Source organism: Microtus oregoni, unplaced genomic scaffold (genome assembly GCF_018167655.1).
Source record: "Microtus oregoni isolate MIOR12 unplaced genomic scaffold, Mior012 000040F_ref0000088, whole genome shotgun sequence".
In the NCBI taxonomy this organism is placed as follows: Eukaryota; Metazoa; Chordata; class Mammalia; order Rodentia; family Cricetidae; genus Microtus; species Microtus oregoni.
The window spans coordinates 532,918-549,475 of record NW_024543207.1 but is presented as its reverse complement, the minus strand read 5'-3'; the positions used below and the strand labels follow the sequence as shown (position 1 = coordinate 549,475).

Sequence of the window (16,558 nt, the reverse complement as noted above, 5' to 3'; positions counted from 1 at the left end):
TGAAGAGCTTCTGACCGGGATTTCTAGGAGTTTGAGGTCAGCCTAGTCTACATAGCAACTCCCAGGTGAGCCAAGGCCAGATAGAGAAACCTTGCCTCAAAAAAGAGAAGAAAATTTCTTATCAGGGCTGGAGAGACGGCTCAGAGGACCTGAATTCAATTCCCAGCACCCGTACCAGGTGGTTCAAAACCTTCTGTAAGTCCAGCTCCAAGGGATTCAACCCCGTCTGGCCTCTCCAGGCACCTGCCCTCTCATGCACAAACCCACAAGCAGACACACAGCTACATATAATTTTAAAAACAATAAAATGTCTTAAAAGCAAAAAAAATCTCTACTTCAAAGGCTCAAGTGCTGGTATTACAGACATGCATCACCAGCTTTAGAATTATTTTATGTAGGGCTGGAGAGATGGCTCAGCAGTTAAGAGCATTGCCTGCTCTTCTAAAGGTCCTGAGTTCAATTCCCAGCAACCACACGGTGGCTCACAACCATCTGTAATGAGGTCTAGTGTCCTCTTCTGGCCTGCGGGCATACAGACAGACAGAATATTGTATACATAATAAATAAATTTATTTAAAAAAGAATTATTTTATGTATCACTGTTCACAAGATTGAAAATGGGTGGGCAACTTCACTGAAAGAATCAGAAAAAAACAAAACTCTTTGTATTTTTTCACCTCTTCCTCCTACCAAAAAATGAACTCTGTTACTGTTTACAAAAGTATTGGGTTAGTAAAGTGATGAAAAAAGCAGAAATGTCAGGAAAAGAAGGAGGCTGGATTGGAAAGAGAGGACTGTATTGGGCCCACAAGGAGAAATCCATGCCCTATCCTTGCTAAAATACCAGGGTATAGGAAAACTTAAAGAAGTTAGTTGAATACATGGATCTTTTAGGAAGGCTGACCTTGAAGGACCTAACAATTAAGAAGTGGGTTTAGACACTGAGCATGTCAAAAGAGCTATGCTTGACCGAGGCAAATTGGACAAAGCCTTCTCCAATTTCCCAGTTATCCCATTGTTCTTGGAGATCTTGGCCATAAAGGCCTGGCTTCAGGGCTTGCTGCTAACTTAGTGTGGGCAAGGTCTAGAGTTTGACCCCTAACACTGCCAAAAGAAAAAAAGACGAAAGTTAATGTCATGGGTTATGCAGCCTCTTTATTGAAGTATCTATGACATTTTAATGTCTAAACAATAACAAAAATCATTATCATTTGTTTCCTCTAGAAAATAGTGAAACTATAATAAATTTTTTATAAAAACAAATATACTGTGGATTTTCTTTTCCCCTTTATACTTTCAAGCTATATTATATATACCTTAGTATATACACACAGACTTACCCCAATGTACCCTTTTAAGATACTGCATTTAGTCTTTAATAATTTCATACATCTATATAATGTACTTTGATCATTTTTATCCCCTGCCCCCTTTCTCATACTCCCCCTACTTTCTCCGGAACTCTTTCCCAACACATCCTCTATTCATGTCTTTTTTCCCCAGCTAATAATATAGTTTAATTAGTGTTGCTTATATATGTATGTGGTGATTTACCAGATCATGGGCAACTTCTTAACAGCTATCTCTCTGAAGAAAACGACTCCTCCAGCATCCATTAGCTGACAACAGCTTCTCACTTGGTACCTCACGTGCCCCTACCCTATCCACGTTAGAAGGTCAAGGAGCTCAATCTTGTGCAGATCTTGGGTAGGTAAACCACAACTGCTATGGTTCATGATCTCCAGAAGAAAGAGTCTCATACCCCTCCCCATTCTCAGCCATTGCATTCTTTGTTCTTCAACAATGTCACTTGATTGGTGTGTGTGTGTGTGTGTGTGTGTGTGTGTGTGTGTGTGTTACAGATGGTCCATTTAGGACTGAACATTCAATAATCAATTATCCTCCACATTTTGAGCAGCTATAAGTCTCTGTAATAATCATTGCCCACTGCAAAAATTGAAGCTTCTCTGACCAAGGTTGTGAGCAACCCTAATGTCTGCATACAAACATAAATATTTAAAAGATAGAGTGATAGCATGTCCACTGTGTAAAACAGTAGTGCGCTTTGTCTTAGAGCTTACGACCCCTCTGGCATGATGCAGAAGAGGCTTCAAACCCAATGGGAAAGTGTTGGTTACCACCACAGCATTCATTCAAACCCAACGGTAAAGTGTTGGTTACCACCACAGCATTCATTCAAACCCAACGGTAAAGTGTTGGTTACCACCACAGCATTCATTCAAACCCAACGGTAAAGTGTTGGTTACCACCACAGCATTCATTCAAACCCAACGGTAAAGTGTTGGTTACCACCACAGCATTCATTCAAATCCAACGGGAAAGTGTTGGTTACCACCACAGCACTCATTCAAACCCAACGGGAAAGTGTTGGTTACCACCACAGCACTCATTCAAACCCAACGGGAAAGTGTAGGTTACCACCACAGCATTCATTCAAACCCAACGGGAAAGTGTTGGTTACCACCACAGCATTCACGCCACTCCTTACTGGAGGCATCTGGCCTGGAAGGCCAGTTTTGTGTCCCTAACCAGATCATCAGTTCAGTCTGCATACACAGACAACCTCCCTTCCCCCATTTCAGTCCTACTAACTTGGAAGAGCTAACATCTGAAACCAGGCACAGTAATCCTAACACTTGGGAGGCTGAGGAAGGGTCAAAAATTTGAGACCAACTTAGGCTACAGAGAGCTTGTCTCAAATAACAACAATAAAAGCCTATATACCACTTGCCAATTTTTGTTTTGATATCAAAGCACAATATTTAAGCTGACAGAGAAGAGGTAGTATACTCCACACATTTCCAACCACAGGTTTGAGTGAGCCTGCTTTTCCTATTTTTCAAACATAAATTACAATAGATCAAATGTATATTCCAACTATCTTCAATTGAGTAGGTCATTTAAGACATCTGCAAAAATGCAAAAACATAAAAACAATTCTATTTTTCTCATTAATTTTTTTTGAAAATATAGTTATTTTGTTATATTAATATACAGCAGCTTTTATGGGGGGGAGGGAGTTGAGAAAAGGATGCTGTGTAGCCCAAGCAGTCTGAAAATCATAATATTCTTGATTTTTTCCTTGAGTACTGGTATTATGCAACTATGTTCTACCTTGTCCACCAGCAGATTATTTTTAAATGAATAATATTTTTAAATGTTTTAGTTTTCATTTCAAATGCTATGAACATTGATAAATATAATCCACATAAACAAACATTTTGGGGGCCTCTGATTTAAGAGCTCTTAGGAGTGTGAGATCTTTGATGTTGGCCCCTGCAGCAGGCATACCTCTTCCCATAGGCTCTCTGAGATTAACACACATACTGATAAAGTCAGAACCTTTGCTTCCATCAGTTAACATACATAGTCACAACTCACCCAAAGGAAATTAAAATCTCAGAGTCATTGTAAATAGGGAAAATTTGATACTTAAGTATTTAAAGTGATCTTTTATTAATCTGCTATTTAATTTCAATCCAAGTAAAATTAAGTTATCCACTAATCTTGGCTTCACATATTTTTCCCCCTCAGAATAATCTTGAATGGAGGCAGATTCAACATTCAAATCCATGATATAAACAGTGACTAAAAAGCACATCGGCTCCAAGAGTCTGTCTCCGCCTAAGCCCTTGTGTGGCGAGTCTGGTTTGTGGCAGTGAATACCGCACAGAGGGCAGCCGTGATGAGCAGGTGCATCCCTTCATAGAGAAGCTTTGGGGAAAACACGCTCCATATGAACAAGTGATAGCGCAGAGACGTCACCAGGATGATGTACGCGGCAACTGGAACAGAGCCAATCAGTGCATAGCAGAAGCAAGCCCGGCTCAGTGCTGAACCACTGTTGGCAAGACAAACACACGTCAGAGTCACAGGGCACTCCATGTTTCTACTGTTGACATGACAAACACACGTCAGAGTCACGGCACTTCATGTTTCTACTGTTGACATGACAAACACAGTCAGAACACGTCACAGGGCACTTCATGTTTCTACTGTTGACATGACAAACACACGTCAGAGTCACAGGGTACTCCATGCTTCTACTGTTGGCATGACAAACACACGTCAGAGTCACGGCACTTCATGTTTCTACTGTTGACATGACAAACACAGTCAGAACACGTCACAGGGCACTTCATGTTTCTACTTAGAAAATAACACTGCACGATCTTGCTTCTGCACTAGAGCACCCCGTAAGTTCTCTTCTGCGACCCTGTCAGGTCACTGGACACAATGACAACTGTGCTCCAGGTGCTATAAGGAAAGTGAGACCAGGCTGGTGAGACGCGGGGGGCAAACGGCACTTGCTGCTAAGTCTGACAATTTGAGTGCAATCCTAGGACCCAATGGTAGAAGAAGAAAACTGACTTACAAGTTGTCTTCTGATCTCTATGTGTGTCACATACACAGACGTACACACACACACACAAACACACACACACACACACACACACACACACACACACACACACACACCAAATAAGTCAATGTAATAAAAATGAAGACCAGGAATCCTTCTTTTAAAAAGAAGAGGTAAAAGCCTAATAAATACATAAAATATAACAAGCAAGCGTTTCTGTAAAAAACAAAACAGCAAATTTAATGAGAAGGACAACATATGCTCCTCAGGCTTTTTTTTTTTTTTTTCAAGACAGTGTTTCTCTGTAGCTTTTGGTTCCTGTCCTGGAACTAGCTCTTCTAGACTAGGCTGGCCTCGGAACTCACAGAGATCTGCCTGCCTCTGCCTCCTGAGTGCTGGGATTAAAGGCGTGCACCACCACCGCCCGGCTTCCTCGGGCTCTTAGAAACACTTTTAAACACTTCTAAACCACAGGAGCCCCCCTTCCTGTGGAGGTGTGTTAGTTATCACACTGTACTACTAAAAATCACTGCCTCTTATGTCAGAGGTTCTCATCTCTCTTTGTATTCTATGGGGATCACTTGAGCGGGTGTACACTGCAAGTTGCCTTGTGACCAGTAGGGGCCATGCTACAGAAAAACTAGGCAGCGATGTGAAGTGAACATGTCAGGAAGGCCACAGGCAGATAAGCTGTAGCTCAAACAGGGTGTGAGGTGAGGCAGCAAAGCTGGAGCTGGTGGTGAGTCTGGGAAGCACACAAGGCCTTCCACAATGAGGCTATGGATGGGATGTGGAAGCTGGGACCTTGGGATTTACAAATCTGGAGCTATCACAGATTCATGAGAATAAAATATAGTTATGTAATGCTTGTATTGATGGTATGAAAGCAAAAGGAGTGGTTCCTACTGGGGAATGATGTTCCTGAACATAGTCCATGAGTGGCAAGTCATGCCCTGCTGGGGTGTGTATTTAGAGGCAGAGCAACAAGTTTGTGCACATGGTTGTCTGTGCATTTGTACACCTGGGTGTGTTCTGTAAGGTGTGTTCTGTCCTGTTGATCAGGATGCCATTTTAGGACAGCCTCCTAAACACCTGTTTCCATGCTCATTATCCGGTGTTGGGCACCAACAGCTACTCAGCGGCCAAAACACAAACCTGGTTCTGAGCACCGGACTCCTTGCCTTCTCAAACAGTGTTGCCAGTGGATGGCTTGAGCTAACCTCTCTTCAACACCACCTCAGCTTCACTGGCTTCTCATCTCAGTCGTGGCACATTTCCTCCTGTTTAGTTCCCCAACGGTTACACCAAACTTGACCCCCTCCATATAGGTATCTCCAGCACTTCCTGTTTTACACTTCAGGCTAGCTCCTACTTGTCACAACCCAAGTGACTGACTGCAAATGCCTCACGAACAGTGTACCAAAAAGTAAGGACTCGGCATAAGCCTTGGATAAAGGGCTCTGGCTGCCCTGTCCAGGGAGTGTAAACAGGGTGTCCGTGCTGAGGCAATGCTCTGCCAATGTAGTTTTCCTTACCCGACATGTAAGCACATGGTACAGTGGGTGTCTACGCAGCGTTGCCGTGTGGAGCAGTTTTTAGAATTGTCCATGTAGAATATTATGCATATTGCTCCCATAACATCAGCACAGGATTTCGGCATTACTGCAAGCAGGCAGTTTACAGCAACCACCACTACCAGATTCTGACCTGTAGCCTCGTGTGTGGGTTATATACTTTAAGACGAACTTTCTATAGGCTGCATCCAAGTGCAGGCATAGAACATCTACAGGGAATTTACAGCTTTCTCCCCTGAAAAGCAGAGTATCAGTTTGCTTTGTTTTTCTTCATAACCCAAATGTGGTTTGCATAGGAGGATGTTTCTCTTTTGGCTGAGACCACCACAGTTTCTTGTCCAGCTTTTGAGAGCTTTCTGTAGTGACATTTGAGCTAATAACCAGGGCTTGAGCACCTCTACCTGAGGGAAATGCAGCACCAGTGAACCAGTGGGTCATTCTAGTTTGAACCTGCTGAGTTCGGTGCTATCTGGGTCCCTCCATGGAGGTGCCAATAGGAGGTCAGATATGACTCTAGAGCCGAGAAGTGAGCCTGGGCTAGACATGAACTTGGAGATCTCAGAGCTAGTCTAGGAAGTAAGCAGACACGATGGACTGAGGACAAACCCATGAAAGAAGCCAAGGAGGAGCAGAACCACAGACAACACTGACAGGAACAGGGGTGTACAGCCTACAGACCACTGAGTAAGCAAGGAAGCCTGGAGACACCCCGAGAGGAGTCACCCTCGACAGTCACCACAAGAGCCTGAAGACACCCCGAGAGGAGTCACCCCTGACAGTCAGCACAAGCGCCTGGAGACACCCTGAGAGGAGTCACCCCTGACAGCCACCACAAGAGCCTGGAGACACCCCGAGAGGAGTCACCCCTGACAGCCACCACAAGAGCCTGGAGACACCCCGAGAGGAGTCACCCCTGACAGTCAGCACAAGAGCCTGGAGACATCCCGAGAGGAGTCACCCCTGACAGCCACCACAAGAGCCTAGAGACACCCCGAGAGGAGTCACCCCTGACAGCAACAAGAGCCTGGAGACACCCCGAGAGGAGTCACCCCTGACAGTCAGCACAAGAGCCTGGAGACACCCCGAGAGGAATCACCCCTGACAGCCACCACAAGGAAGCCTGGAGACACCCCGAGAGGAGTCACCCCTGACAGCCACCACAAGAGCCTGGAGACACCCCGAGAGGAGTCACCCCTGACAGTCAGCACAAGAGCCTGGAGACATCCCGAGAGGAGTCACCCCTGACAGCCACCACAAGAGCCTAGAGACACCCCGAGAGGAGTCACCCCTGACAGCAACAAGAGCCTGGAGACACCCCGAGAGGAGTCACCCCTGACAGTCAGCACAAGAGCCTGGAGACACCCCGAGAGGAGTCACCCCTGACAGCAACAAGAGCCTGGAGACACCCCGAGAGGAGTCACCCCTGACAGCCACCACAAGAGCCTAGAGACACCCCGAGAGGAGTCACCCCTGACAGCCACAAGAGCCTGGAGACATCCCGAGAGGAGTCACCCCTGACAGCCACAAGAGCCATTCTTCTAATCACAACCAGGAAGAGGGAATGGAAACATGGAAGTCTCAACTTCACCTCTAAGCCTGGGATAAGGGGCATGAAAAGACTAGGACCTCCAGTCACAGTAAAACAGAAGAGGTTCTGGCTGGTAGAATCATGCCCATTCAGTGTGTGAGAGGCTGGTCCATGTCACAGAAAGAGGCTAGTTTTCTATGATTCAGGCACATTGAGAATACATATGCACACCTGGATCCAAGAACATATGGTTACTAGCAGTGGCTGTGAACCTCTAGACAACTCTGGGCCTCTGATGAGCCTTTTTTCAGAGAGGAACAACACACAAACCAACAACTGAAGCAAAAATGAAATAGGAGGACACTGTAGAGAAAATAGGCAGGGGCAGGCTGGAGCACGCTGGATGAGCCCGAACCTGAGCAAGCTGGATCCTGGGAAGGGCCTCCACGCTGCTGGAGGGCACAAGAGCCTAGACTGGCTCAGGCAGATGGTGATTGACTCAGAACCTGTACAGCCAGCAACTATGCCTAGCGTATTCCTTCTGGATCACCAAAAGGGTTTTTTGGAGAACAAAAGTCCATGTCTTTTGTCTCCTTGCCCTCAGAATGGAAGTGGCTCAGAGCTGAGTGTGGAATCTCCGTCCCATTCCCATTTCCTGGCTGTGGTTACAAGAGTGTCTCTTGCCATGGGACAACTCCTCCTGCTGACCTCAGTGATCTCCAGACTGCACTTTTCTTGTCTTTGCCAGTGGTATCTGGCTTTGCTACATGGGTTTCTTTACAGTATTTTTCTTCTTGTGTGGTTTGAACAGAAAAACTGAGACCCCCATCTATAGAGTCCTTCAGATCTGACTGAGGCCTTTGATCCATGAACTACATTTCTTATGTAAGGAAAAGAAAATCAATAAAAAAGATCCTCTAACTTTTTGAGCTCAAGTGCCTTGTAAATAAAACAATGTTATTATTCTTAAAACCCGACAATCTGCAATCACATTTGTTCTGAGAGACAGAGTAAGTGCCTTACTTGTTTGTTTCTGAGCTCAGGAAGTGCACAAGGTGGCTGGCCCAAAGCACAGGCCCCACGTAGGTCCCAAACACCGTGAGGAATGTGGCTGGAATTTCCATGTAGGTGTCTAAGCCCACAAAGCCTGCTGAAATGTCAATGGTGGCAATGTTGTTTGAGTTACCCTGGAACACAGAAGAACAAGGTTGCTCTTTCCACATGTGAGCATGGATACATGACCAGAGGAGCAAGGGCACTGATCACAGACAGTCATCACTGGGCTGGCTCTCCAGACCCGAGAAGGGGTAGAAAATAACCTATACAGATGAATCTTTTGAAGAATTTTGCATGCTTCAATTTGACTGATTACAGAAATCTCACACCTTCCTCCAGACATATCAACTGCTCTCAGTACAAGTGCATGGACCTTTCCTTCAGGACCTCTGCTCAAGGATGGTGTGTGTGGTCCTCAGAGGCCCACAGGACACATCCTGGATACTGCCATACTGGTAATTGATCACTGAATACCCACTTTTCTACAGCAGCCAAAAGGTTAGCTATAGCCCAATCCTGCTGAAATTCCACAGAGTGCACAGGCTGATGACTCCCTATATCCTACCAATTATATCTGTGTGTCCAAGCTATTCACTGGTCTTGAGTCTATTAGAGGCGAGTTCTGCTGGTTCGTGGGGGAGACCAGAGTAGAGTCAGGAGGGCCAGATCACCACAGCAAACAGCCCAGAGCTGGTCTTGGGCTGGTCATAGTACTTAAGGAATTATAGATTCCTGTAACTGAATCCAAACACTCTTGGCCTTTGGTGACAAGAGGACAAAGGACAAGTCATACAACCTAGACCTGATTCACGGGTAAGGCTGGAGACATATGAAGCCAAGAGAAAATGGAACACAGGGAGGAGATAGACCTATCAGGACAAGACAGATAAAGAGAAGTAGTCAGTGTACACAGAGGAGGTAAAGCAGAGCTGTGAAGGAATCTAAGGTGATAAACACCTCCCTGGGGTTGCCTTCTAAGGCCCACTATCTGCCCAAATACCTTTCTACACAACAAAACAGGCTTGGGTTTCTGATGATGGATTTTTAAATACAAGGAAGAAGTCCTGTGATCCTCGAGCCCTTAGAGGACCAACTGTGGAGACACTCAGTGGCTCCCAGCGTGGACAGCCTTGAGACCAGGGACAGAGGTACAGGAAGAACCTTTGCACATTCCCCAAACAGAACACACAAAAGACTTAATGTATTTCCTTTACCATTTGTAATAAATAAATTCCTACCTAATCCTTCCTGCAAAGCAACAACCCATTGTCTTATAGATATCTAGATGAATCTACATAGGGCATGTCTTTTTCGGTTTTTTTTTTTTTTTGAGACAGGTCTCACTCTGTACTTCTAGCTGGCCTCCAACTCACAGATCTCCCTGCCTCTGCCTCCCCAATGCTAGAATTAAAGGCATGCACCAGTACACCTGGTCAAGCATGTCCTTTTTTAAATGACAAACTGTACTCTATCTAATAAAATCCACATTTTCAGTTCTTTCACTGAACAGATACAACTTTCCATCTTACATTTTCAGAAAGAAAAACTAAAGATATGTGACATAAAAAGTTACTAGCCCTCTATCCACGATAGTAACAAAAACCTACCTGAAAATAGAAGAATGCTTGACCAAACCAATAATGCATTACAGTGATCTTGGCTGCATCATGTCTCAGGTGTTTCCAGATGAACTCAGTCATTATAGTCTGAATCAAGAGGCTAAACGCTAACACTGGAAGATTATGTGGTCTCAAGAGCAAAGCTGCCAGAAGAACTAGTCCACTATGTATCTCCCACAAACCTATAGTCCTGGTTTTGAAATCTGTTGCAATGACTTGTGCTTTCAGTAAACCTTTGGTACCCGTGAACAGAATGCCAAGGACAAATACATAAACAAAACGAGCTTCAATAATGCCCCTAAAAAAAAAAAGCAAAACATGTTAGATTCATTTGTACTATCTAAAAAAATTCAAGTACATATTTTTCCATTTAAAAGATGTATCTAATTAGAGAATGCCTGAATGTGCCAGTACAGCTAGACAAGCTGTGACTACTTTAAACAAACAAAAGGCATGTCTACTTCTACCCGTGTGCCTTTAAGGAACAGCCAGTTAGGCCAACAGGCATATGCTGGAATGTACTGTCCTGATGAAGTTTGGGGGAAAACTTGCTTATATGGTCCAAGGATCACCCAACTGCAAAACCAGAGCTATGCCCTTGTAACATGCCAAGAAAATCACTAATCCACTTTGCACAGTTAAATGAAAAACCATTGTGACAGTCCAAGACCTGAGTATAGGAAATTGCCTAAGTCAAAATGCTAACTGCAATTCAGCATGTTCTATTGCAAATAAATGGATTTAAAAAGAACTTGCAGGTTGACGTGTATAAGATGGGCAATGCCAGTATGCAGTGGTCTCTGCGGCTCACAAGTTCTGCTGTTTGAACAATTAATGCTCTGACAACTTCATTGTGTGTGAAACAGAAAGTGGTTCCTACACATCACAAGGTTATCCTAGGAATTATATATGTGTAAAAAAAATAGACATGAAGGATTTGGCACACAGTAATGCTTAGTAATATTAAGTAGTAGCAGTAATATTAAACACTGTTATGAACTAAGTATCTTAACACTTAATTTAAGTATATAAAGGATACAAGTTATAAGACTATGTCTAATAATTTCATCTTCTTTAATATATATTCCTAATACATGGTATTTTCAAAATATTTTATAAATGGTGTATTTATATACTTTAAGATTAATGGTGGAATACTTTTAATTCCAGCAGTCAGGAGGTAAAGACAGAGACAGACAGTCTGTGAGTTTGAGGCCAGCCTGATCTACATAGTGCGTTCCAGGCCCAGGCTACATATTGAGATCCTGTTTAAAACAAACAAAACAACAAAACAAAACAGGTTTGATTTCCCAGCACCCACATGGAGGTTCACAACTGTAACTCCAGTTTTGGGGATTCAACGCCTTCTTCACATACATGATGCACAGACAATGAATTTTAAATAATAGCAACAGCAGTATACCTGTTTTAAAAATGGATTTCCTGTATCACGCTGTCATACAACACTTTGTGTACTATAAAAATCCCCATTTATTATGATCATTTTAATGCAGTGTTGACACTGTGTGACATGTGGGGCAGTGTGACCATATAAAGGGGTGTATAGTCCCGGTATAAAGGCTAACGACAGGTCCCTTTATAGGACAGAATGCAGTGTGACCATATAAAGGGGTGTATGGTCCCGGTATAAAGGCTAACGACAGGTCCCTTTATAGGACAGAATGCAGTGTGACCATATAAAGGGGTGTATGGTCCCGGTATAAAGGCTAACGACAGGTCCCTTTATAGGACAGAATGCAGTGTGACCATATAAAGGGGTGTATGGTCCCGGTATAAAGGCTAACGACAGGTCCCTTTATAGGACAGAATGCAGTGTGACCATATAAAGGGGTGTATGGTCCCGGTATAAAGGCTAACGACAGGTCCCTTTATAGGACAGAATGCAGTGTGACCATATAAAGGGGTGTATGGTCCCGGTATAAAGGCTAACGACAGGTCCCTTTATAGGACAGAATGCAGTGTGACCATATAAAGGGGTGTATGGTCCCGGTATAAAGGCTAACGACAGGTCCCTTTATAGGACAGAATGCAGCAAACATATGGCCAATAAGGGTTTCACAGAAGAAGCCCTCTCCCAGCAGATAAACCCAGGCCACTGGACAGGAAAGAGTAACAGAAAGAGCATCCAAATGAGTCCCCAGACCTCACCAGTCAGTGCTTCTCATTCCTAGGACTTTGACTTTCAATCCTAGACATGCTTGGACTTCAGACAGGGAAGAAAGGAAAGGGTCAAGAGAAAGGGTCGTGACTACTTGGTGAATATTGACTCACAGTAAATGCAGAACCAGATAGGTCAGGGTCAAAGTTGAATTCAGAATTTGATCAGTTTAGGGACCAGGTGGATCTGAAACCAGTGCATTTTTAAAAATCAAGATAGACAGGGTGAGGAATGGATGCATTTTACAGACAGAAAGAGCATGCTGAGAGGAAAGACACTGGCTTTCTTCTCATCGTCTATAAAAGCCAAGCTGCTCATAAGCAGAGAAGAAAGTAAGGGGATCACAGTCTTGAGATGAATGATGTAGAAATCAAGGACAGACATGGCGAAAACAAGAAATGCACGCACACACTGCACTTGGAGATTAAACAAAGCCCCAAATGTAATATGCAACCATTTGCCCACAGTTCCAGAGTCCAAAGCCAAGAACAGACTTTGTCTCTACAAAATGTCCCCAGTCTCAACCACCATCTTCTTCATGTTCCCCGCGGCTTTCTGCCTCATTGAAGGCCACCACCCTGCTGGCCCCTGCTGCAGACACCGAGATGTTTCCTGGTCGCCCCTAAGCTTCTGGCTACAGTCCTCGGCTCTCAGCACTTGTTAACCCTAGATTCTGTGAGGTACTCAAGTGAGTAAAAAGGAAGGCCACAACCTATATATGACCTTGGCTCCTAAATATGACAATATTTAATCAACTTAAGTCATATACAAAAAAAGTTTGGTAAGTTGGACTCATGTAAGAGTTTGCCTATTGCTTTACCACACCTTTCTGTGCTCTATGAAGACTTACTACCTCATGGTTACAAGATGCCAGCCACCACAGGGCTTCAACATATCTGTGAGGGTTGTCCCACTACTGCTGGACAACAACAAATTATTTATTCCTTCAACTGCAAATGATGCTTCAAAGAACATGAGGGCATCTTATTTCCGATGGCCCCTCTGCTGTATTCTCGGTACTTTTGAGAACAGATATAACCACACCAAGAAGGCTAGCCACGCTCTGCAGCCCTGTCCAGTCACCTGTAGTTCTATCACGGACACCAGACTCATAGTTAGCCCTCTTGATCTGCACAACAGGAGCTCCTTGGCCTTACAGGAGTAACTTAGGAAAGCCAGCTTCCTTTCCCAGATGCTGGGAGTATCCACACTATTACTGTCCCTGCTATGTAAGTCACAGCTCAACTTAGCAAGACTAAATCCTAGTAAATGAAGGTTGCTGTTAACTCATTTATCACTTCATTCATCAGTCCTAGGCCTTAATTCATTTATTAATTAAAAATAAGTACAATGAGCTTACTTCTAAATTATTTTTCTCCCAAGAGTGCTAACAAAGTGGTTCACTACCGTTTTCTTGGCCAGGATACAATAGCTGCAAATGAAACCACTATTAATAAAAACTACACTCCAGGGTCTGGAGAGATGGCTTACAGGTTAAGAGCACCCACAAGGCAGCTCACAACGATCTGTAACTCCATTCTAGGGGATGTGGCTTCCTCACATGGACGTAACTACATGCAAAACACCAATGCACATAAAATAACAAATTACTTAAAAAAATAAACCCCACTATCGTAAAGATTAGCATGGCATTTTTTTAGTACAGAAAACACTGAAATATATAAAAGCAAACTTTGGTCTCTAGTTCACTTACTTTGAAATGCTTTTGTTGTCTGGCTGCCATGGAAACAGCACAATCCCAGTGGCTGCCCTGTAGCAGAAGACACCCAGCAGCCCCAGGGCTAAGGCTGCCTTGGATACAAGGGAGCATCCCTTTTGAACCAACATGAAGATCACAACCAGAGAAAGGGCAGCCAGGCCTGAGAGTTGAGCTTTGTGATCAGAGCTGAAATAAGACAGAAGATGTCCAAATTACACCAACAGAATTGTGGGTATTGAAGGACTTTTAAAGAATTACAATCAGATGATTTTTCTAGAAAGCCAGAAAACAAAACGAGTTCTTAAATGTCACAAAGACGACCATGCTGAGCTCTCACTCACTTCTTACTCTCAAGATGGCCAGATGCTGGCATTAGGTACAAACAGCTCTGTCCTCCAGTCCTTGCCTTGCTTCGTGCTCATCCTGGCTCTACTGTTCTCCCATGACCTCAAGTCTCTCGGCCCTAGCTTCTGACAGGTGCTGTCCCGCTGAGCGGAGGTGCACAGGTGCTACGTGTAAAAGAATTCAGGCAAGGCTGGCTCCCTTATGTTATTTACAGCTATGCTCATAAAGCTTCGATAGCTAATAGTTATTAAATACATATTCTGGAAAGATATACATAGAAATGAGAAAAGATTTTAGAAAATGTGAATAAAACTGGGCATGGTGATATACATCTGTAATCTTGACAAATGAGATCACAAGTTTGAGGTCAGGCTTGGAGATACAGCGCAAGACTTTGTTTCAAAACACACACACGGGGAGGGGGAGGCAGAGAGGGGAAGGGGGAGAGAGAGAGAGAGAGAGAGAGAGAGAGAGAGAGAGAGAGAGAGAACAACAATAACAACAAAAAAAGAAAGAAGAAAAAGAAAAACAAACCAGAAAATGGCATAAGACAGTTGTGACTGTCAGGACAAGGAGAGATGATTTAAAACCAGAGGCCTCACCCCAGAAGAGGTCCCACCCTGGAGGAGGTCTCACCCTGGAGGAGGTCTCACCCTGGAGGAGGTCCCACCCCAGAGGTCCCACCCTGGAGGAGGTCTCACCCTGGAGGAGGTCCCACCCCAGAGGTCCCACCCTGGAGGAGGTCCCACCCTGGAGGAGGTCCCACCCTGGAGGTCCCACCCTGGAGGAGGTCCCACCCTGGAGGTCCCCCACCCTGGAGGAGGTCCCACCCTGAAGGAGGTCTCACCCTGGAGGAGGTCTCACCCTGGAGGAGGTCCCACCCTGGAGGAGGTCCCACCCTGGAGGAGGTCTCACCCTGGAGGAGGTCCCACCTTGGAGGTCCCACCCCTGAGGAGGTCCCACCCTGGAGGAGGTCTCACCCTGGAGGAGGTCCCACCCCAGAGGTCTCACCCTGGAGGAGGTCCCACCCTGGAGGAGGTCCCACCCTGGAGGTCCCCCACCCTGGAGGAGGTCCCACCCTGAAGGAGGTCTCACCCTGGAGGAGGTCTCACCCTGGAGGAGGTCCCACCCTGGAGGAGGTCTCACCCTGGAGGAGGTCTCACCCTGGAGGAGGTCCCACCCTGGAGGAGGTCTCACCCTGGAGGAGGTCTCACCCTGGAGGTCCCCCACCCTGGAGGAGGTCCCACCCTGGAGGTCCCCCACCCTGGAGGAGGTCCCACCCTGAAGGAGGTCTCACCCTGGAGGAGGTCTCACCCTGGAGGAGGTCCCACCTTGGAGGTCCCACCCCTGAGGAGGTCCCACCCTGGAGGAGGCCTCACCCTGGAGGTCTCTGCTGTGCCCTACACTGAACCCTAGATATCCCACTAGAGTGCTGTACATCACCACAGAAAATGGTATTAAAACAGCTTTGGAGTGGACAGCTAATAGGGTTTATAAAATGGCTCTCTGTAACTTGAATGGCCTAGGAATTCAAGAAAGAAAAAAAAAACAGGGTGCAGGAAGCAGTACAATTGAGAAGGTATGCAGGACATACATGAACCAAATGCTTCAATTTTCCAGAAAAACAAAACAGAGTCCATTATGTTCTTCTAAGACCTGGCTGAGGAGATATGGCCTATTACCAGGTCCTGTGCCCTCTTTCCTCCCTGAACTGCAAAGTGAGGACCACACTGTGCTGTTTCTCCAGGGCTATTGTGCAGGCAAATGGCTAAGTCCACAAAGATGCCAGCTGTAACCGTGAGTTTATGAAAGTTAGGGGAATTCTCTGAGTCACTGTTCTTTGATGCCCACATCCAGGTTGACTGTGAACTTGTAAGGTCTTGGGAGCACCATTTGCCTGTTTCTCCTCCATGCAGATACAAAGTCCCAACAGTATCCACCTGAGACTTCCCAAGCACTAGCAGGAGCACTACACTCTGCACTACAATGTTATGCAGTCCTGAAACTGTTTGTTCCTTTGAACATTCTCATTTGCTGTTCTTTTACTTCAGCTTGAATCTTTGTTGCCAGACAATTAAAAATCAAGACAGTCTGGTCTTGACTTTGTCAGACTCAGATCCTTCCCTTTACTTCAAGTCTCTTCTTAAGACCCC

The 16,558-nt window shown here is 45.0% G+C and overlaps 1 protein-coding gene across 5 annotated transcripts in view; it reads right to left on the bottom strand.

Annotated features, from left to right (window-relative positions):
• Positions 1–1,819: 1,819 nt before the first annotated feature.
• The window catches only part of Pigg (phosphatidylinositol glycan anchor biosynthesis class G), a 35,880-nt gene continuing 21,141 nt past the window's right edge, over positions 1,820–16,558 (bottom strand). For 3 of the 5 annotated variants that reach the window (XM_041632155.1, XM_041632156.1, XM_041632158.1), the window contains 4 exons: positions 14,055–14,246; positions 10,150–10,459; positions 8,510–8,673; positions 1,820–3,862 (listed from right to left, as the gene is read on the bottom strand). In XM_041632155.1, the coding sequence (XP_041488089.1) occupies positions 3,646–3,862; positions 8,510–8,673; positions 10,150–10,459; positions 14,055–14,246 (883 nt within the window). In that variant the 3' untranslated portion in view covers positions 1,820–3,645. The remainder of the gene's footprint in view (positions 3,863–8,509; positions 8,674–10,149; positions 10,460–14,054; positions 14,247–16,558) is intronic. The other 2 variants (XR_005972343.1, XM_041632157.1) reach the window with 2 other exon arrangements.